Here is a 23,442-nt window from a genome sequence, read left to right as displayed (position 1 = left end):
TATAATTGAGATGGATTTTACCTACCAGGAAAAAGACATTAACTGGAAGTTAGTATAGATGGAGTAGGAGAAAAAGGAAGCTGGGGAAAAAAGGAAGAGTCTCCATTTCCTTCTTTGATGGAGAATATTTGTTGTCGTTCAGTCACTAGGTCGTGTCCAACTGCAGCACACCAGGCTTCCCAGTCCACTGTCTCCTGGAATTTGCTCAAACTCATGTCTGTTGTGTCAGTGATGGCATCCAACCATCTCATCCTCTGTCTAATGGAGGATATTAATGGATTTATCAGGAAAATGCCATTGATATAGGACAGTACCAAATCCTTAGATAAAATCTCTCATCTTATAGACAAGATAAAGAACTACACCTTGGATGTGTGGATTAGATCTGCTCAAGTACTGTTCCCAAAGGGCTGCAGAGTAAATGGCTCCTTGTCAGTCTAGAATGAGGTGCCTGTTGTCACGTTTTGGGGCTTCATCTGAGCTCCATCTTGTTCAACATCATTGACCTGAATGGAAATATAGAAGGCCTGCCCACTCAGTTATCAGATGACACAAAGTTGGAGGAGCCAGAAAACACCTCCTATGACACATTTAGAATAAAATAGGTCCTCAACAGCCTGGAGTGAGGGGCCAGTTCTAACCAGACAAAATTATGTTGAGGCTTGCATGTGGTCAGTCCTGTAGGATAAGTGAGTCACGGCTAAGGTTTCAGTTAGTGGTGAGTTTGGTATGAATCAAGAGAGTGACATGGCCCCTTAGACGCCTCGTACTATCTCCGCTGAGTTCTGGTGTCCAAAACCAGGTGGCTTACTGTTCCTTGGTCCGCTGCCATGCAGGTCCGTGTTGGGGGGTGGGGTTGTCTTCACAAAGCAATAGACACGCTTCAGTTTGTTCGGAAAGAAGGTGAAACTGTGAAGGGACTTGTAGCCCTGTGGAGAGGACAGTGGAGAGTAGACTTGGAAAGGACGGATCTGAAAGGGGCATGTGTGGGAGAAGGGTGGGTCTCATTCTATGTGGCTTAAGGGCTGGAACTCGCTTCCAGGAGTGGAAGCCAGAGGGAGGCCTATCATAAATCATTCCGAATAGGAAGTGTCAGATGTTTAAAGATGAAAAGGACTGGCTTAAAAGGAAATGAGTTCTACTGTCCCTGGAGGTCCTTGGAGGTGTTCAGGAGAAGTTTCAACATCCGACACTTCGTACTGTGAGATGGATGCCTTTTCAAGCCTCCTTGTCCCTATTCTAATAACAAAAATAAGCAACCTGAAATGAGGATGGTAACTATTTGTTCCTTGAATGGAATAAAATCCTCACATCTGAGACACATTTGTCCTTGTGGGATCCCCTCCCCCCCTTTTCTTTCATTCATTCTTTTTTTTTTTCCTACCTAGCAACAGACAGATTGGTCAAAAACAGGTGGTCAAAACTCAAACTTGTTGAGAAAATTGCACTGATAAATCAGTCCTCCTCATAAGTCAAGTTCCCCATAGACTGTCCAAGGTGCTGTGTTTGCAGAAGCTTGTGAAGGAAAGGAAACCTTGTTTCCTGCCTATAAGGAGTTCATGGTCTAATTGAGGAAATAAAGGTGAAACAGCTATATGTATATATTGTTGTTGTTCAGTCAACCAACCCTGTCCAACTCTTTGTGACCCCATGGACTTCAGCATGCCAGGCCTCCCTGTCCCTCACCATCTCCCAGAGTTTGCCCAAGTTCATGTTCATGTTCATCCAGTGATGCCGTCCAGCCACCTCATCCTCTGACGCCCTCTTCTCCTTCTGCCTTCAATCTTTCCCAACATTAGGGACTTTTCCAATGAGTCTTTTGTTCACATCAGATGACCAAAATACTGGCGCTTCAGCTTCAGCATCAGTCCTACCAGTGTCCTTTCAGCATCAGTCCTTCTTATATATACATGTAAGAGTGAATAAAAGGGTTTTTAAAAAAGGATGAGTAAGAGAAACCTATGATTACATATAATAAATTAAAATGTACACAAATATACACTGGGGACACATTGATTGTCTTTGAGTGGCAGGATCAAGGACAATGTTTTATCTTATTTTTCTGATCTTTCCAAATTTTCCATAGTAAACTTATGTATTTTTTTATGATGAAAAGCAAACATGGTTTAAAACATATATGTATACAGACAAAGTGTAGAGTATTGCCTGCTGTTGAGAACACAGCTGAAAGCCTCCTTGTTGCATGTCTAAGAAAGTTTCAAGTTTAGAGTTTTCCTTTGATGAAGTTAGAAGGTTTTTCAGAGGGAAATGAGAGGACATTTCAGTATGCATAGTATGGGGAAAGGAGTAGAAGTTAGTGGAGTGAAGAATGTCTGAGGATGACCATTAGGCTTTCCTGTCTGTAGCTGAGAACCTCAAGATTCAGCATGTACACAAGGTAATTGGTGGAGCTAGTCCACTGTGTGTGGATATCTCCCTTACAGCATCTGTCACACTGTCGTGAAATGTGTCTACCTCCCCTGCAGGACCATTACCTTCCCTGACCATTAAGGAGCATTAGTTCTCTGACCAAAGATTGAACCTGCACCTATAGGACAGCAGAGATTTTGTCTTCTATCTTTTTATTCTGCCCCTAGCACAGGGCCATGGGACTTAGGGAGTGCTCAGAGGCACTCAGTGAGTGTTTATTGAATGTTCTCAAATGATATTGGAAGAGACAGCAGCAATTGTATAAGAGGCCACCGAATTAAGGCAACAGTAACAACTTGGAGTGTTAACTTCCTAAGAATGGCATGACCCTTTGGAGAGAAGAAACAATATATCATCAGAGAGGCCACAAGAGACATTCCTGCAGCCAGACTGCTGGGATCCAAGACAGCTCTCAGAACAGTGGCCCTAGGGAAGGAGGGAGAAGGGAAGAGCTGGCCATACTGGGTGGTTGGGTGACTGAAATTTTCTGAAACTAGCTTTCCTAAAAGCCAAGTTAAAAAGTGCATGAAGAGTAAGTTTTGTAGCACTGTCTTCTTTGTTTACGCCTCATTTCAGACTGCATAAACCAGGAACCCAAAGATGGTGGTCCCGGAGAAGAATGTGACGGTGAGTAAAGAAAGTGCCCCCTCCTTTCCAGGTTGTGGGGTTCAGCTTCAGATCTGTGAACCCCAGACTGTGACATGGGAAAGCACTGACGGGAGGAGGTGGAAGGAGGGCTGCGTGTGTGCTAAGTCGCCTCAGTCATCTCTGACTCTGTGCAACCCCATGGGCTGCAGCCCGCCAGGCTCTTCTGTCCATGGGATTCTCCAGGCAAGAATACTGGAGTGGGTTGCTATGCCCTCCTCCAGCAGGGCTACTTAGGGTCAAATCCAGTCTCTGCCAACTAATATCTGTATGATCTCGTGCCAGTGACCTTGCTTCTTCAAGCTTCATCATTTGTACAATGGTGAATCTGAGGTTGATAGTAACTATACTAACCTCATATAGTTGTTGGAAAAATGCTTATGAATCCCTTATCATGATTCCTGCAAGCACGCAATAAGTAAAAACTATTTATTATTCCTTTTCCCATATACAAAATAAGCAACAAGTTGCATAGGTTCACCGTTTATTTGCCCAGTTGTATTGATATATAGTTGACATGCAACATTGTATTAAAGTCTACAACATAATGATTTGATATATGTATAGGTTGTGAAATGATCACCATAGTTAGTTAACATCCATCAACTCACACAGTTACAGATTTTCTTTTGTGCACTAAGAATTTTTAAGGTCTACTTTTTTGGTGACGTTCAAATATGTAATAGAGTGTCCTTAACTGTAGTCATCATGCTGTACATTTTACATGCTAAGTTACTTCTCTTGTTTTTTATTTTTTACAATGTTTTTCTTTTAGTGTAGTTGCTTTCCAATATTGTGTTAGTTTCTACTGTACAATGAAGTCAATCAGTTATATATGTATACACGTATCCCCTCTGCCTTGAGTCTCCCTCCTGCCCTCACCCCATCCATCCCTCCAGGTCATCACAGAGCATTGAGCCAAGCCCCCTTCACTATCCAGCGGGTTCCCAGTAACTGGCTACTTTGCACATAGTGGTGTATATATGTCAGTGCTACTCTGCCAATTCATCCCACTCTCCCCTTCCCCCTCTTTGTCCACATGTCCATTCTCTATATCTGCATCTCTATACCTGCCCTGGAAATAGGTTCATCATACCATTTTTCTAGATTCCACATATATGTGTTAATATACAATATTTGTTTTTTCTCTGTAACTAGATGTTTGTACCTTAGGACCACCCTCACTCATTCTCCCTACTACACCATTTCTATGTAAAATGCTCCCATCTAGAGATCTCCCTTTTTCAGAATTGCATTCTTCTCTGAGAAGCCCCGGATGGTGATTTCTGCCTGTAATGGGCTATGTGTGTATTAACCGGCTGCTCTGCAGCCCTGGGGCTTGGTCTGCATTCCTGTGGCTCCAGCCAGCAGCACGTGTGCCTCTGATTGTGGCCCCCCAGATTGTGACAGCTGTGTGATGACGCTCTTGAACGACCTGGCCACCATGGACGACGAGCTGCGCCTGGTCAAGTCTCAGCTGCAGGGCCTGAGTGTCAGCGCAGGGACCCTGGAGCAGATAAGGCACTTGGAGACCCAGACCAAGGACTTGAGGGTAAGTACCCCTCGGTCCCACATGATGCTTGGCCCAGAGCAGTTACTTGGTGGATTCACAGATGCTGCATGAATGAATACTCCTCATGCAGGGAGGGGTGGGGAGCTTGACTGCACTTAATGTTCAGGGCAGCTGTCCTTCCTCTGCTCTAAATGAAGATTAGATTTCTACTGGTGAAAAGTACAGTGAACACAGAAAACTGACTCTTCTAAGTGAACATTCCTTACGTACTGAATGTTTCTGGTCTCATTTTTCTCATAGTCTTTATCTCAGTATCTTGTGTTCAGAAGATTCAAACTCAAACTTTGGTAAAATTGTCACTAATCCTTTTTTAAATGTTTGGTGGAGTTTTCCAGTGAAGCCATGTGGGCCTGGAGTTTTCTTTGTTAAATTTTTTTTTAAATTTAACTACAAGAACAATTAAAAATAGGTATTGGACAATTGGGATTATTTATTTCTTTTTGAGTGATATTTGGTAATGTGTGCCTTTCAAATAATTTTTTCATTTCACCTAAATTATTAATACCAAATATATTGACATATAATTGTTTATAATTTTTCCTTATTATCCTTCTAAAAGCTGCAAAATCTGTAGTGATGCTTTCTCATTCATTCTGGTTATTGGTCATTTGTGTATTATCTCTTTTTTTTATTATTCTGGCTAGAGGTTTGTCAGTGTTATTGATCTTTTTATTTCATTGATTTCTGTTGTTTTTCAGAACAATTTCATTGATTTCTATTCTATCCATATCTTTTCTTCCTTCTGCTTGCTTTGGGTTTAGTTTGCTATTCATTTTCTAGTTTCTTAAGATAAAAGCTTGTTTCCTGATCCAAAACATTTCTTAATATAAGCATTTAATGCTGTAAGTTTTCCCCTAAGCAGTATCTTAGCTGTATCTCACACATTTTTAAGTGTCAGTTTCCATTTTCATTCAATTCAAAAGATTTTCTGATTTCCCTTGTGATATATCTTTGATCCCTAAGTTATTTAGAACTATATTGTTTAATTTCCAAACTGAAGATTTTCAAGTTAACTCTATTATTGATTTCTAGTTTAACTCTGTTGGGATCAGAGAAAATGCTTTATGATTCTAGCTCTCTCTAAGTATGTTGATACCTGTTTCATAGCTCAGAACATGGTCATCTTGGAGAATGTTCTATGTACACTTGGAAAGAAGGTAGCCAAGAGGGTATCCTGAGAAGTATTGGGGCTGAAAGTGCCCCATGGGCTGGAGTCGGGCTTCCTGGCTGGGGGGAATGGGGGCTTTTCTGCCTACAAATGAAGGCTGAAGAAACAAAGTTGAAACTGCCCAGTTCCCATTGTTAGGCAACAATTGTATGAGAACTAGGAAAGCTACAACCTTATAGCCAGGATGTGGACAAGACTCACAGACCAGGATCTGTGTTACAATGTGACATTCTCAGCATCACCATAGTGTGCAAGTCCTAAGCTGCCCATATAAGACCTGGTCCTGGAATGGGGGGGCCTGGGGCGGGAGTGATGATGACCCTAAGATCACCAGGGTCACAGACATCATCAGACAGGACACAAGAGAGTGCAGAGAGAAGAGGAAACCTCCCTCTCAGAATGAGTCTGCAAACACTGTGAAAGATAATAAGACATGCAGCAGAAGCAGCAGTGATGTGATGAGTCCCTTTAGCGAAAACAGAAATCACAGGACAATCTGAAAACTACTTTACAGGGTAACATCCAATGAAAGAAACAAGAAATTAGAAAAACTTTTAAAACACAAGAAACCAAACAAGAAGAGGTAAATGTGAGAAGATCTAATTAAAAAATCACAGAAAAATTTAAAAATCTACTCAAAAGTAAAAAAAATTCAGTAAGTGAGATGGACCCTAAGCTAGTAGGGAAAGTTAAATTAAGGGCTTTTGGAATGAAGGCTGCTTCGAAACCATTAGTGGCTGTGGTTGAGTACATACGGCAAAAATAAATAGTGCTAGAAAAAATGGCTCTTTTCCATCCCATTAGGGTAATTTTAGTGCATGGTTAGGAGGCTTAATATGGAGAGGAGAGGGGGAAAGCCTTTGTGTGTTCAGAGGGGGAAAAAAAGGCACTTTAGTGACTGATGTCGTCAATGTAGTCTTGCACTTTTTCAAGGAAGGGAAGGGAACGAACATATGTCCATCCTGTGCCCAGGGTGCTTTGCTAAGTGCTTTCCTTAAATGTCACAGCATCTTGTGGAGAAAATAGTGCCATTTTTTACAGGTATGTAAAAGCCAAGTAACTTGCCTACAATCACACAGCAAGTATGTGGTGGTTCTAGAAGAATTCACACCAAGACGAAATTCTAAAGAGTATGTTCACCCACTATACCTCTTATCCAGGTGTTCTGACCTGCAACCATGTGCTTCATTTTTCTGCAGCACAATTAAAATAGAACCATCTTCTTGCAATGTCACAGAAACACTGGAAACTGAGTAGGAATATGTTTGACAAAGCAACCAACTTTTTTGAATGGTTCTGTGTATACATGACATTTTATAATACATTAGCCCACTTTCCACCACAAAGAACCCAGCAGCTTAATATTACAGCCCCCGATAGACAGATGAAGGAGATAAGGCCCAATGGGCTTATATCTATGAAGTGGTGGACCTAGGGTTTGAACCTCAGCTGAAAAGCCTGTGTTCTTTTACCCAACACTGGCTCTTATATACAAGTAGAGATAGTAATATTGCTTTTTCTTGTAAAAACTTTCAAGATATTAACACATTTTTTTCCAAAAATTTGAGGAATTTCCTTGGCAGTCCAGTGGTTGAGACACTGTGCTTTCCAGTGCAGGTTCAATCCCTGGTCGGGGAACTAAGATTCTGTATGCTAAGTGCATACATTGAAAAAGTTCAAACTTAAAAAAAAAAAACAAACCAAAATTGAAAGTAATTGCTACTCTAGATATCATACACAGCAATAGTAATAGTGTTAGTCACTAAGTCATGTCTGACTGTTTGTGACCCCGTGGACTGTAGCCCACCAGGCTCCTCTGTCCATGGGATTTTCTAGGCAAAAATTCTGGAGTGGGTAGCCAGCCATTTCCTTCTCCAGGGGATCTTCCCAACCCAGGAATCAAACCTGGGTCTCCTGTATTGTAAGCAGATTCTTTACTGTCTGAGCCACCAGGGAAACCTGTATGCAGCAGTGTCCCCTCTAAAAATAATGTTGCCATTCAGTACCCAAAAGAGGAAGGGGACCTGGATTTTGGTCTTGAAGCAATCACTGATCATGTATACTTCCATGGCATGGACAAATCACCCAACTTTTTTAGGTTTCTATTTTCTCCTTTTTTTCCTATTAAATGAGGGTATTCAATTTAATTCGATTTAATGAGCTCTGAGTTTTTCTCTTGCTGTATAATTCTTTGAATTTATAGATTCTTTCAACAGAGTAGCCATAGACACTTGTTTTTAGCATAATCAAGTAAAATATAAGTTTAAAAAATTGACATTATTATAGAATCTAAAAATTAATACATCAAGTAAGTGACATCACCCTCATTTCTTTAAGGTTAGGTCATTAATTCAAGTAAAGTATCTTGTCTCTTCGTGTCTTTAAATTTTCCTACTTTATTTTAGAACCAGATCACAACATCAGAACATAAATTCTTCATAAAGCCTATTTCAAAGAACCATATTTTTTCCTAAGGACCAGCATTGGTCTTACTCAATGAATCTTTTCATATCATCACCAGGTTTACCAAGTTGATAAGACTTACTCCAAATTTCTACTCTAGACTGTGATTAACTTTGTATTTTACTTTCAGAACCAGCTGTTCAGCTACCGTCCCACCATTTCAAATCATAAATCAAAAATGGATGCTCTGGAAAAAGAGCTGAGTAACTTGAATCATGAATTTGAAACTTTGCAGGAAAAGGTAATACATTAGGTCAATAGCATTAACTCTTTCTTTGCTTCAAAATATTGCTAGTTTTTTCCCCCCCAACAACTTAATTTGTTGCTCATCAATTTACTCTTCGTATAGGTTCAAATAAATTCCAGAAAAGCACAAGCATTCTATAACGACATTGATCGGACAACCCAAAGTACAAAAGAGCTGGACTCGAAGATTAAAAATGTCATCCGGAATGTGCACAGTAAGAAGAGTTACTCAGCCCAATTAAGTATCTTTTGTACTACTTTAGCCTTTGTTGTACAAAGAAAGAGCTCAGCATTATGAAAAAGAGCCTATAGAGATACTGAAAAACCAATATGAGCCCTCTATAAAAGTCTCTGTCTCTTTTCTTAGTAGTCTCCTGGAGTCCAGAATTCCCAGTTTAATAAACAGCTTGATGTTTTCCAGCTCTCGTGAAGCAGGTATCTGGGACAGAGGGAGATGGAAACAGGGTGCCTTCAGGTGATTTTTCCAGAGAGCTGGCTGAAGCTGGACGCATGATGAGGGAAATGAGGACCCGCAACTTCGGGAAGCAGCTGAGGGAGGCTGAAGCTGAAAGAAGAGAGGCTCAGCAGTGTAAGGACCCTTCCAAATGCGTGCATTCAGTCTGCTCTGATTGGCTTGACATACAGGGTGCAGAGAACACCATGCCAGGTTGGGGAAGGGGTCACCATTTCAGCCTCTAGTACTAGTAGAGTATCACGTGGTACAAATGGGTGGCCTTTCCAGGTTACTGAGAGGTTGTGGAATAGAACATCTTTTTTTAAAAAAAAGTTTATTATAGTTGATTTACAATGTGTTAATTTCAGCAGTGATTCAGTTATGCATGTGCACACACATATACATATATATATATAGAAATGTTTTTCCATATTCTTTTCCATTATGATTTATCACAGGGTATTGAATGCAGCTCTCTGTGCTATTCAGTAGGACCTTGTTTATCCATCTCATATATAATAGTTTGCAGCTACTGACCCCAAACTCCCAATTCCTCCCTCCCCCACCCCCTCCTACTTGGCAACCACAAGTCTGGTCTCCATGTCTATGAGTCTGTTTCTGTTTTGTAGATATGTTCATTTGTGAACATATCACAAATTTAGATTTAGAATCCACATGTATGTGATATCATATAGTATTTGTCTTTCTCTTTCTGGCTTTCTTTGCTTACTTTGATAATCTCTATGTCTATCCAAGTTGCTGCAAATGGCTTTATTTCATTCTTTTTAATGGCTGAATAATATTTCACTGTATATTATACATTATATATACATATACACACCACATCTTTATCCATAGAATAGAATATCTTACTATCATGCAAAAAAATAGTTTCTTCTGCTTAGATATTAGACACTGGCACCTCTATTTTGTTTTTAACTGCATTTTCATTTTTCTTTAAGCTCTACTGCTTCTCATTATATCATTTTTTTTCCTTTCACGTCAGAGGGGTAATGTGCTGGTGTCATAACAAGGTTTGCAGGGAGGCACATGTCATGCAGCAGCGTGAACACCCAATCACCATGCTCATGAACTACAAAAGGATCCATTATATCATTTTTAATAGTCCCCTTATCACCATTGGGGTTTTGAATCATACATTGATATTCACATTACTACTACCAAAAAAAATAGATGTATTAGAAATTAAGGGAATATATCTAAAGATTTGGATTAAGGAAAATGCCACATTAACTCAAAACTTTAAAAATGATAGGCCTATATTTTTCCACATACTGAGCTTCATTCTGGAGTGGAATGACATATCAGTGGTTAATCTACAAACAGTGGCATCTCTCTTTTAGCATTTGTATTGTTTAAATTTAATGTTAGCCTTGGAGACAGTATTAGTAATAGAAGGAGCATGTGCTTTATATTTACACTCTGCAAGTTCAGTTCCAGTTCCAAGGCTGAAACCTTGTCACCTAATTTCTCAGGCCATCCATTTTCTTATTTGAAACATGAGATAATCACTGTCTTCATGTGGTTGTCATAAAAGTTAATTGAGACAATGTGTACAGGGCACAACATAACATAAACACTAGCCTCCTTTCTCATTCCCTTGCAAGCTCAAGTAAAACCATGAAGTGAGTAGAAAATCAATTCTTCTGTAGTCTTTATGACTTAGTGTCAATGCACTCATTTCTCAAGTGGAAAACAAAAAGGTGATCTGTTTCAGTGCTGAATCAGATAAGGAGCTGGCTGGAAAACCACCAGGTGGAGAACAATGGATTGGCGAAGAATATACGAGATGCTTTAAATGATTATGAAGCCAAACTCAGTGGCCTCCGTGCTGCTCTACAGGAGGCCAGTGCCCAAGCAAAGCAGGCCACCGGCCTCAACCGAGAAAATGAGAGGGCTTTGGAATCCATCAAGGTGAGGTCATGGTCAGAATCTGCACGGTTTGGTTGAGGACAAGCAAAAGGGAGCAGGGAGCTTTAATGTTAATCAGGTGGCAGAGTCAGGAACCTGTCTGTGTGGGAAACCCTAATCAAAGAGGAACAAGGCATTCAATGCAAAATCAAAGTATCTCTTACTCCTCAACGGCCAGAAGAGTTTCTGAACTTAAACCACAGGGAAAGCAGACCCAATCACTTCACCCCAACTCCTGACTGGTAGAGGACTGGAGGAATAATGCTGCCAAATAGTTGAGAAATTGCTATTGTTATAATTAATTCAAAGTATACAATATATGTTTTAAATAACTGACTTTTTGTGTCGTGTGTGTGTGTGTGTGTGTTAATCACTTAGTTGTGTCTGACTCTTTGCGACCCCATTAACTGTAACCCGCCAGGCTCCTCTCTCCACGGGGATTCTCCAGGCAAGAACACTGGAGTGTGTTGACCTCCTCCAGGGAATCTTCCCAACCCAGGGATCAAACCCAGGTCTCCCATGTTGCAGGTGGATTCTTTACCATTGAGCCAGGGAAGCCCAAGAATACTGGAGTGGGTAGCCTATCCCTTCTCCAGGGGCACATCCTGACCCAGGAATCGAACCAGGGCCTCCTGCATTGCAGCCGGATTCTTTACCAGCTGAGCTACCTGGGAAGCCCAACATAGAACTGACCCACTCCCCCCACCCAAAGAAAGATGAATTTGGTAAAAGAAAATGAATGGTATCTTTGCAGATGGTAGTATGGTTAACTCCCAAAGCCTCTGCAGGTAACACCTCTGTTGGATTACGCCAAGGGGAGGGAGCAGACCCAATTTTATGGATCTCTGAATTCTGGCAGCCTCCACCCTGGTTTCCTAAGGGCTTGTGTGCTTTCTTAGTTAATTTTTTTTTGGCTGCACCATGCAGCATGTGGAATCTTAGTTCCCGGGCCAGGGATTGAACCTGCGTTCCCTGCATCGGAAGTGCAGAGTCTTAATCACTGGACTGCCAGGGAAGTCCTCTTGTGTGCTTTCTTATTGAAATGCCCCTACATCTTCATCAGGACCAGCATGTAGAGTGTACTGATGGTGCTGATTTGCTTAGTTCAACTCCCTCGTCCTGATCCACTAACCAGAGCTTAATTATGCATCCACCTCACTGGCCTGGTTGGCCGTGGTGTAGAAACCTCCTCCAATGCAACAACAGTTGTTTCGTTGGCATGTAGCTTGTGGAAACTTTGACAACACCTCCACACGACAAGTTGAACTGATGTCTCATGACTTAGGAGTTGCCTAGATGATCTTTAAGTTCAAGAAGACATTTTGACTCTGAAATTACCTCTATGCTGTTGTCCAATAAATATGCCTGTGCCTTCTGACAATATATCATGCAGCTCACAGATCTTCTTTTTCTCTGCAGAGACAAGTTAAAGAAATGAATTCCCTCCAGAGTGACTTCACCAAGCGTCTAGCCACGGCAGATTCTTCCTTAATGCAAACTAATATTGTCCTGCAATTGATGAAGAAAAGCCATGAGGTAGAGGCAAAACTTGTTTTCTAGAAACTCGAAAAGCATTTAAATTACATTTCGAGGAACTTATGAGATAGGCTAAACATTTTTTCCCTCAAATATATGTCTTTAGATGGAAGAAAATATACCAAAATGTTAACAGCGGTTGTCCCTTAGGGGAGGGGTGAATGATGTGTCTTCTTTTTTTTTCTCCCAAACTTTAAACTTTTTATCTTGCATTGGGGTATAGCTGGTTAAGAATGCTGTAGTAGTTTCAGGTGAAAAGCGAAGGGACTCAGCCATTCATACACATGTATCCATTCTCCCCCTACCCACCTCCATCCAGGCTGGCAGGTAACATTGAGCAGAGTTCCATGTCTTTGCTGGTTATCCATTTTAAATAAAGCAGTGTGTATATGACCTCCCCAAAGTCCCTAAGCATCCTTTCCCCCCAGCAACCATAGGTTGCTGCATTCCACTGCATTTGTTTTATATCTATTTGCCTATCTACCTACCTAATTTGCCTGCAATAAGTGAACATTACTTTTGTAATAAAAACAAATTTGCTAGCATTTTTTAAATATCATTTTCACCAATGAGATGAATAAGGTCTGAGGAGCTAATATAAAACAAAAAAAGTGACTCTAGTTGATGACACTACATTGTATAACTGAAATTTGTTACAAAAGTAGAATTTAAATCTTCTCACCTTCACCCCCACCCCCAAAGAAAGTAAGAGCATAAAATATGAGGTGATGTGTTAACTCGGTGGGGGGAAATCCTTTCACAGTGTATACATATATCCAATCATCACTCGTACACTTTAAATATCTCACAATTTTATGTCACTTATACCTTCTTGAAGCTGAAAAGCAATTAAAAATAAAATAAATCAGGCATGCATTAATTAACAGAAGACATTTAGGACTGGTAAAAGACTGGCAATATTTCTCAGAAACCCACTGGGCATTTTAAAAATATATTTTATGATCACTGTTTCTAAATCAGAAAAAATGTTTAGGTTTAGTACCACGATACACTAAGGATAATGATGTGCTTTTATAAAATTCATCAAAGTGGGTATCCACCATATGGAAAATGCTCAAAATGGTAGTGAAACTTGGGAGAATATTCACAGTGCCACTGTGTGAAGTAACCAGGGAGTAATTGCTGTGGTGAATGGGCTCAGGAAACAATTTCTCATTGTTACTTCCTGGAAACCTCATTTATGACAGAGTTCAAGAAAATGGCATATCTGTGCTTTGCTTAACTTGACACTATCTCTTGTTTACTTGGAAAATACAGGAGTATGAAAAATTAGCAGTCACTTTAAATGAAGCAAGACACGAACTGAGTGACAAAGTGAGAGAACTTTCCAGATCGGCCAGCAGAGCATCTCTGGTGGAGGAGGCAGAGAGGCACTCGCAGTCCCTCCAGGAGCTGGCCAAGCAGCTGGAGGAGTGAGTGGGCCGCCTGGGGGTCTGACCACAGGGGCTGCTGGAGCCTGGTAGGAAGTACGGACCAGGGTGGGGGGCGGCACCCAGGGCCCAGGTCCGAACCCAACTGATTCCCAGCTGCATCTTTGGAGCAGAGCCTCGGAGCCCACAGCCCCGAATCTCCATCAGCCAAATGAATGGGGAGGTAAGGGGGCTTGGCTGCAGGCAGAGGCCCCAGCTGGAGCCCTCCTCCCGTACCATTTTCCAGGATCAAGAGGAACGCCAGTGGGGATGAGCTGGTGCGCTGTGCCGTGGACGCTGCCACCGCCTACGAGAACATCCTCAACGCCATCAAAGCGGCCGAGGATGCGGCCGACAAGGCCACCACTGCATCTGAGGCTGCTCTCCAGGTGGGCATCTGCCGTGACACCTTCTCTCAGCACACTCTGGAGATGACTCACTTTTCTGTTTTCTTTCTGTGTGCACCAGGGAATGGGAAAAAACAAAGCTTATTTTAGATCAGAATTTGTTATGTAGATTAGACTTGCCCTTGCTCTGTCATTTCTGTATTTACTTGGCTTTTGGATAAACATAGCCCAGTATTCAAAATCATTTGTAAAACCAGATAATAATCACCCTGATTATTGATTTTGAACCATGAAAGTATTATACCCTGATTCTTACCAGGTATGCTTTTAAGCTGTGTGATCAGGTATCAACATTTACCAAAGAAGAGATTTTTGTACACAATTTGAGAACCATTTATTTCCTGTCCTTTGTCATTCACCTGGGCGTGTCTGTGGATCCTATGGGATCTGAAATGCATTATATAATAGGCCTATATCTAAAAATAAAGAACAAGTTATTAACTATGAGAGAATTAGTGAACAGACTTCTTGGAAGGTTGAAGATTTTTAATCTCCCAAAGATTAAAAGCCTAAAAGTAATTCAGCTTTGTCCTCTATCATTGCAGAGGGCATTGTACAAGTGACAGTGAGAAAGTGAGAAGGTATCACATAATTTATCATTATGTCGACAGTGATGGGTCCACCTCCCCAAGCCACAAATGTCTACCTAGAGCCCTAACTGTAGCTTTTAAGGAACAGTCTTTTTAAACCTCTGCCTTACCTTCTAGCCTCATTCTTTAAACATTAAAGATAAAGGCTAGGATGAAAACTCTTACTCCATATTTCCTAATGTATGTATCACATTTAAGACTGACAAATGCTTTGCTTTCAGACAGTAATAAAGGAAGATCTTCCAAGAAAAGCGAAAACTCTGAGTTCCAGCAGCGATAAACTGTTAAACGAAGCCAAGATAACACAGCAGAAGCTACAGCAAGGTATGGAAGGGGTAGCTGTTGGGGGCTGGGATTGTCAAGGGCTTGGAAACAATCTATGAGACCAGGAGCAAATGCACTTCTTGAATCTCAGTGTCCTTGTAGGTGATACTTTGTAAATTCATTGATCTGATGTTTCTACCCTTCTCAGGTGGTGCTAGTGGTAAAGAATCCGCCTGCCCATGCAGGAGATGCAAGAGATATAGGTTCCATCCCTGGATTGGGAAGATCCCCTAGAGAAGGAAATGTCAACCCAATCCAGTGTTCTTGCCTGGAAAATCCCATGGACAGAGGAGCCTGGTGGGCTACAATCCATGGGGTCACAGAGTCAGACACGACTTTGCAACTGACTACCACCAGCCGATATTCTAACATAAGTCAAGTTAACTAGAGTCTCATGAATATAAATAAATCTTGAGACTGATAGGCTTGTTTGGGTCTGGCCGTGGGTTTGGGAGAGGGGATTCTTCATTTAATCCCATATGCACATAGCATTGGGGACCCACGTAGCTTTGAGGTGGGTACAGTGCTGCTGTCTTATTTAAGGCCCAGATAAGTAGTTTCAAGTCATTAGATCAACTGCTTCAAAATTTCTTAAGCCATAAAATCTTAGTAAGTAAAAGCACGAAAAATCACTACCATTGTGAAATATATGAGGATTTTAAAAGTTTTGCCTTTGAATTTTTCCGTTTATTTAATTTGATTTAAAAAAAATTAAACCATCTCAATCTCACCAAATTCCTGTTGTTCAGAAAATGCTGACCCTTGATTTTCTCTGGTCTGCTGTGGTCATTCATAGCTGAACAACTATCTCAGCTCATAGTCCTCATTCACCTTCTTAATCCTTTCAAAGTGATTAGATACCCTCTACTGGTAAATAAATACATTTATTTATCATTTTCAAAAATTAAAATGAAAAATAAATATGAAAACATGAAAAAGAAAATACAAAAAAATATGTAGTCTGCCTAGCACATTTCAAAAATTAAAATTTCCTGGTATGACACCTGTTGTCTTTACAAAATTTGAGCTAAAAGGTGATCTGTGTTTTTGAAAGGATTAGGATGTTAACTACATTGTTATTTAAACCAGTCCTGGAATCACAGTTTAAGCCATATGTCATCAGCTCGATATTAAAGCATTCACTGGTCGTTTTCTATGACCCCCAAGGGGCAATATTATCAGCTAGAAATGCCTGTAAGCTTTGTTCCTTTCACTGAATATGTCCTTGAATGTGTCAGTTTGGAAATGAATGGAAACGGTGCCTGCTCTGTGTGTGTGTGTTTGCTTTAGTGGGGCTGTCTCAACAACATTCCTTTACTCTTTTTTTAAAAAGGCAGTTTATTTATTTATGACTGAGCTGGGTCTTTGTGGTCGCTCGGGCTTTCTCTAGTGGAGAGCAGGGGACTGCTCGTAGTTGCCGTGTGCAGGCTTATTGCGGTGGCTTCTCTTCTTGGCGGGCATGGGCTCTCGGGCACTTGGGTTTCAGGCGTCATGGCACATGCTCCCAGTAGCTGCGGCTCCCAAGCTCTGGAGCACAGGTCAGTAGTTGCTCCTCGGCATGTGGGCTCTTCCTGCATCAGGAATCAAACCCCTGTTTCTTGCGTTGGGAGGTGGACTCTTTACCACTGAGCCACCAGGAAAGCCCAATATTCCTTCACTCTTGACTGAAGGGGCATCCCTTATGCATTATTCATTCATTAATTTATTCATACATGCATTCCCTTGTTCCATAAATACATACTAATATTAAACCCCGAAGAGTGCCAGACATGGCATCATGCCCTGGACACAGCAGTGAGTAAGACAGACACATCCCTTTCCTTGGGTGGCTGTTGTATCTCAGTTGGTAAAGAGTCTGCTTACAATTCAGGAGACCTGGTTTCAATTCCTGAGTCTGGAAGATCCCCTGGAGAGGGAAATAGAAACCCACTCTAGTATTCTTGCCTGGAGAATCCCATGGACAGAGGAGCCCGGTAGACTACCGTCCATGAGGTCGCAGGAGTCTGACATGACTTAGCGACTAGACCACCACCAGCATCCCTTTCCTTTACTAAGCAGATACTTTTGCCCTGAGCAGAGCGTAAGTTAAGTCTTCCCTTGAGTTGGTAGGCCTTTCCCTTTCTTCATGTGCATTTCCAAGGAGCCTGGTACCACAGGCTCTGTATGCTCCTGGCCTCTATAATGGAGGAGCTGGGGGTCTGGTCTAGGAGCAAGCAGTGGGTATCTTGGGGATGACCCCTAAGATGCAAGTGTGCTCAGTGCTGTGAAGACCCTGGCTACTTCAGTGTCTGCCAGTACCCGTGGAGGATCAAGATCTTTAGGCTAATTGCCTCTTCCTACTTTATTTCAGAAATCAGCCCAGCTATCAACAACCTGCAGCAAACACTGAAAACTATGACCGTTCAGAAAGGCCTGATAGACACCAATCTTACCAGCATCCGAGGTGATCTTCATGGAATACAGAGAGGTCAGCCGCCCCCTAACCCACTGGACTTGTCTTCTTTTGTCAGAGATTTTAGAGACTGACACCTCCCTGTTTGTATGTGCCTTAGATGACATCGATGGCATAATCAATAGTGCAAAGAGCCTGGTCAGAAACGCCAATGATATCACAAATGAGGTCCTAGATGGGCTCAACCCCATTCAGACAGATGTGGAAAGAATTAAGGATACCTATGGGAGCACCCAGAGCGAAGACTTCAACAAGGCTCTCAGTGATGCGGATAATTCAGGTAGCAGGTGTTCTCTGGCCAGGACGTATTATCCATTTTCTCCATCATTATGTGCTTTGGTCTGTTGTAATTTCTCCCCAGTAAAATCTGATCTTAGAAATTAAAATATTAAGAAACAACTTCACATGATCCATTCAAAGACATATGGCTATTCTGTTAATTAAAAGGACCAAGTAGGACTTTGGAGGAGCCAAGGTGATTGGCAGTGGAAAGAATCAGAACATGTGAAATTTCTTTTTTTTTTTTTTTTTGTGAAATTTCTTAAAAATTTTTATTGACTTAAATAATTTTGCCTATGTCACACATGATTAGAAAAAAAACCTGTACGCTTTGAAAAAAATTCATGAAATATTGCTGTTGATTTTCCCGTTTATAGAGTGGAGATATAGTCTTTGAATCATGAACACTTGAATTATGATTAATATTAAAGATCAAAGAGGAAAGATTTATTTATTTTTTAATTGAAGGATAATTACAATGTTATGTTGGTTTGTGCCATATATCAACATAGATCAGCCATAGGTATAATGGCTACCTATTTCAAGGGGAGGTTCCCTCCCCCTTGAAAGATTTACTTTTATAGTGTCAAGAAAGATGATTTGATATCCAGAATAAAATCTATGATGTATTTACATATTATATATAGAAATATGTGTAACATATATTTCTATAATAGAGAAAAAATATTACCTGATCTGAGTCATCCTATCCAATGTGTGGGACCCAGTCATACCACTTGACAAATACGATCCACGAGAACATCTCTATTTAACTTTTTCTCAACTCACAATGATAAATTTCTATTTTGTAATCTCACCAACAGTGAAGAAATTAACCAACAAACTGCCTGATCTTTTGAGTAAAATTGAAAGTATCAACCAACAGCTGTTGCCACTGGGCAACATCTCTGACAACGTGGACCGCATACGGGAACTAATTCAGCAGGCCAGAGATGCCGCAAATAAGGTGGGTGTGCCCCTCATTGCCAGACACCAAGGCTCATTCTTTGATAAGTTACTCTATTCATTAAGTGAAAGATGCCTAGGTACTCAAGAATTGGTTGTCTTTCTTGCCCAAATTCTTTGGGTTCTCCCCATGTGAAAGTTCATTTCCTCCCATCATCTTTCAGAAGTTCACATCATCTTCATCCACTAAATGACCTGGTATGCCTGGGACAGTGGTTTCCTTTCCACTGGCTTATGCAGGCAGGCTCTAGGCAGTAAAGTGTTATTGGAAGTTCAAGTAAGGGTTCTGTGATCAGAACGTGCCGATATGATACTGCACAAGCCCTATCTTCTCACGGTGACTCGGAAATTGTAGGATCCACTTTTAGTGAGGATGGAGGAGTGGTTCCTGCCCACATGGGCAGTGTTCTGAATATGAGATTACAGCAGTTTTCCTTCATTGGGAAGTTGTGTCAACCTTTCTTCTAATTTTAATCTGACATTATTTACTTGAATTTCTGACACTTCTCTCCCAATTTGTTTTATCCTAAAATAATGTAAATGAAATATTTTGTATTTTTCAGCCAACTCCCTATGAGATATTTGGAAATAAGTGGGATGGAAACCAAGTCAGAATATCATTGCCTCTGAGGCACCATGGGTGATTTCTAGGCTTATATTCCTTACTTTGAGCCTCAAAATCTGCCTTTTCTTTTAAGAGAGAGAACTTCCAACACAAAACCTTTAGCAGAACAGCAAAGAGTCTAAGGCACAGTTTGGCAGACAACACCCTCTTCGTACCCATACACGTCTTATAAAAAGCAAATGGAAAAGAGTGTGCTTCTAGCTTTTGCCTCTCTCTGTTCAGCCACTAATTTAATGCACAAAATATGAAGTGTATAAATAGCGCAGAGGTATAGAGCTGATAACCAAGGCAGACTGCCTTGCTTTTATGTTTTCCGATATTTATTTATTTGACTGCATCGGGTCTTAGTTGCTGCATGTAGGATCTTCACTGCAGCGTGGCTTTCTCTCTATTTGTAGCATGTGAGCTTAGTTGCTCTGAGGCATGCGGGCTCTTAGTTCTCCAACCAGGGACTGAAGCTGCGTCCCCTGCATTGGAAGGTGGATTCTTAACTACTGGACCACCAGGGAAGTCCCCAGACTGCCTTGTCTTGATCCCTGCTCTGTCACTTACAAAGCTAAGACTAGTTTCAGTTCATAGATAGATAATATTTCATAAAAATATTAAAGCACACATGAGAAGCTATGTGGGAATCCAGATCCAGGGTAGCGGTGACCTCTGAGAAGGGAGAGGCAGCTAGGACTAGGGTGGGCTATATAATGGGCTTCAATTATAACAGTCACATGTAATTTCTTAAGATGGCCATGTGTATGCAGGTATATTCTCTATTTTTGTGTGTTCATGAAATGTTTTCTTAATTAAAAATTTTTTTTTAATGAGCAAGAGTTTTCCAAGTGACAAAAGCAGAAAGGCATGCCACAGACTCAGGATGTGTGTAGTGTATGAAGGGCAGAGGGTGAGTAGAAGAGACAGGTGTAAGCACCTTGGAGTGAATGCAGCTCAGGCATCTCTAAGCACCCCTGCCTGATGCCTGCATAGACAGGGTCCTCCGTAAATACATGCTTGGGAAATGAAATGTAGAGGTGGTGTAAGTATCATTTCTAGAGTTATTCTTTAGGTAGTTAGAGAATATCTATTTTCTGTGTTTTAATGCAGGGCTACCCAAGGGGATCCACAGACCAGAGCTGGTCAGAAGTTTGTTACTGCTTCATTATATATAAGTACAAAATTGAGAGTAAAGGCTTAGAAGCTTTCAGTAACTTGAATTGCTTCAATATCCCAGAATGGGATCAGTAAGCTTATATTTTGCACACTTTCTTCATTTCATTTTTCTAGTATTTAAGTTTTCGTATATTTTACAAAAGTATTGGTCCAGGGCAGATAACAGGGGAAAAAAATGGTCCTTTACCCTGAATTTAAGAAGCACATTCTAGAGAGCCTTGATGCACTTATTTTTAAGGACTGAGTGCCTATAATAAATGCAACCAGAACATGTAATATATTAATGAGAAATGATTCCTTAAAGAGTTAATTCTTTAAAAAAAATATTTTGATGTATTATACATCGACTATATCATACTGAATGCTTCCATACAGATTAGCTCATTTGCACAAAAACCTTCTGGGGCTGGAATAATAGTAATTATTATTAATGTTATATATTAATAGGGCTATAATACATATTAACAGGGTTAATTTAATATTAATATTATAACCCTATTACTAATTTTATATATAATTAGAGTTTATATTATAATATATAATATTATTACTAATAGGATCATATTATGTTAATCCTATTAATATGTATTATAACCCTAATTATATATAATTCCCTATATTACAATTATATTATGTATTATATAATATTTATATTATATATTATGTATCATATTATGTGTCATGTTATACTATATGTAAAACCTCATTATTATAATACATTAATATATGATGATGATGGTGGTGGTATTATTATGACATTAATATGGGTAATATTATATTAATATTATAACCATAATAATGATGGTAATAATTTACTATAATGATTATTGTTGCTGGCACAGACAACAGAGTGCACCTCCCAAAGACCCTTGGCTCGCAGGCAGGAAGAACAGGAGGGCTTTACTCCCCGACTCCTGGAGCGGCTGCCTGAGTGTAGACTCCAGGCCTAGGGGACAGCTATACATCTTCACTCCCTGTTGTAGCCACTTGGGAGCAGCTGCAGTCAGAAGCCTCCACCCCGAGCTCCCCACCTTTCTCCCCTGGACCAGCTAACACCGTGGATCTGGTCCCTTGCAGGTCGCTGTCCCCATGAGATTCAACGGTAGATCTGGAGTTGAAGTCCGGCTGCCAAATGACCTGGAAGACTTGAAAGGATACACATCTCTTTCTTTGTTTCTCCAAAGACCTGAATCAACAGAAAGTGGTGGGACCGAGAATATGTTTGTGATGTACCTCGGAAATAAAGATGTAAGTATTGCTCTGACATTTCCCTGGTTTTTAAAACAGAATATGGCTTTTGAGGTGTGTGACACAGCCATGTCACTGCCATTGGCATGGCAGGAGATGCCACTGCCTCTGATGGCTCCATGGGAGATCTCTCATCAATTTAAAGTTGTTTTTGGAGGCGGGGATCTAGAAGCCTTGCCAAATGGGCCCAGCATGTGAGCACATGTGTGTGTCCACCTGAGCATGTCCATACCTGGGGCTGAAGATCAGCACCCTCTCCTCTCAACCAGGAAGCAGTATCAAGGCTTTCTGGAGATCAGGGCAGCTCTTCCTCACTGCTCGGGACTCGGTCCTCTTCTCAGGGTGCCCAGCCGCAGACACTCCCATGTCTCTGGGGTGGGGACCCTCTGTGAATGAGGCCTGGAGAGAAATTAAGCCTCTCCTGCCTCATTAGTGAGAAATCCAATTGCTTCAATGCTATAATTCTAAATTCTTTAAACCACCACTGTTATAGATATTTTAAGCAGTTTATTTTAGCTTTTAATTCCTCCTCTTAAAATATATCTCTTCCACGTAAGTGTCAGAGGAACAGGTAATCACTGACTAGGTTATTTATACATGAATGGAAAAGAAATGGGCATCCCAGGTGGCTCAGTGGTAAAGAATCTGCCTACCAGAGCAGGAGATGCAAGAGATGCGGGTTTGATCCCTGGGTCAGGAAGATCCCCTGGAGAAGAAAATGGCAACCCACTCCAGTATTCTTCCCTGGGAGATCCCACGGACAGAGGAGCCTTGCAGAATATAGTCCCTGAGATCACAAAGAGTCGGCCACTACTGGGAGACTGAACACATACGCGTGGAAAAGAAATGCCTGAAGTCTGTCTGGTTCTTGAAAATTCTGGGCAGTTAGCAAATTGTTGGCCGTCACTAGTGGACATTGTATTTAAGGATTCCTAAAATCAGCACTGTTGTTGGTTACTCATTCATGCTTCAAGGATTGGGGATTTATTTGTAACTTTCTTATGACTCTTTGCTTTGTATTATGGCAGAATGCACATGACTTTATTCCTTCAACAAATATATGATATATCTACTATGTGCCACACCTTGTATTTATGTAAACAAAAATTTGTTTCTTGAATGTACTTAATGTATACTTAAAACAGGTTAAAATAGTAAATTTCATGTTATGTATATTTTACTGCAGTTTTCAAAAATTTGTTTTTACCTTAAGGTGCTCACATTCTAACAGGGAAGAAAGGTCCATACACAGCTGACATGATAACATAGAGCGAACAAGCATGCCCAGAGTATTGCAGGGACCTTGTATGGCATAGGAAGAACATAAATGGCTTATCTTCCTTCCCAGAATGAAATTGAATGGCAACCTGAGCCCGTATCTGGTTCATCTTTATGTCAGGTGCTTGGCAAATACTTGCAGATTGAGCGAATGGAGTAGTGGATAAATGAATGCCCTCCTGATAACATGAGCAAAGACAGCCCAGACATTGTTAATTAACCGTGCTGTCTGTAT

The 23,442-nt window shown here is 40.8% G+C and overlaps 1 protein-coding gene and 1 non-coding gene across 4 annotated transcripts in view; one reads left to right on the top strand and one right to left on the bottom strand.

The window, feature by feature from the left end:
* LAMA3 (laminin subunit alpha 3) overlaps window positions 1-23,442 on the top strand; it is a 250,418-nt gene that overhangs the window by 187,058 nt on the left and 39,918 nt on the right. For all 3 annotated transcript variants that reach the window (XM_043889262.1, XM_043889260.1, XM_043889263.1), the window contains 14 exons: window positions 3,007-3,057; window positions 4,476-4,627; window positions 8,410-8,520; window positions 8,629-8,740; window positions 8,947-9,114; window positions 10,718-10,914; window positions 12,331-12,447; window positions 13,726-13,880; window positions 14,125-14,266; window positions 15,096-15,198; window positions 17,549-17,665; window positions 17,751-17,930; window positions 18,754-18,896; window positions 21,759-21,929. In XM_043889262.1, the coding sequence (XP_043745197.1) occupies window positions 3,007-3,057; window positions 4,476-4,627; window positions 8,410-8,520; window positions 8,629-8,740; window positions 8,947-9,114; window positions 10,718-10,914; window positions 12,331-12,447; window positions 13,726-13,880; window positions 14,125-14,266; window positions 15,096-15,198; window positions 17,549-17,665; window positions 17,751-17,930; window positions 18,754-18,896; window positions 21,759-21,929 (1,919 nt within the window). The remainder of the gene's footprint in view (window positions 1-3,006; window positions 3,058-4,475; window positions 4,628-8,409; window positions 8,521-8,628; window positions 8,741-8,946; window positions 9,115-10,717; window positions 10,915-12,330; window positions 12,448-13,725; window positions 13,881-14,124; window positions 14,267-15,095; window positions 15,199-17,548; window positions 17,666-17,750; window positions 17,931-18,753; window positions 18,897-21,758; window positions 21,930-23,442) is intronic.
* On the bottom strand, window positions 9,980-10,084 carry LOC122685102. The gene has a single exon (XR_006338272.1). It is a non-coding gene; the product is annotated as a small nucleolar RNA U13 (small nucleolar RNA).

Source organism: Cervus elaphus, chromosome 27, assembly GCF_910594005.1.
Source record: "Cervus elaphus chromosome 27, mCerEla1.1, whole genome shotgun sequence".
Lineage (NCBI taxonomy): Eukaryota > Metazoa > Chordata > Mammalia > Artiodactyla > Cervidae > Cervus > Cervus elaphus.
Note: the sequence above shows the minus strand (reverse complement) of the source record. Positions and strands in the feature narration are given on the sequence as shown.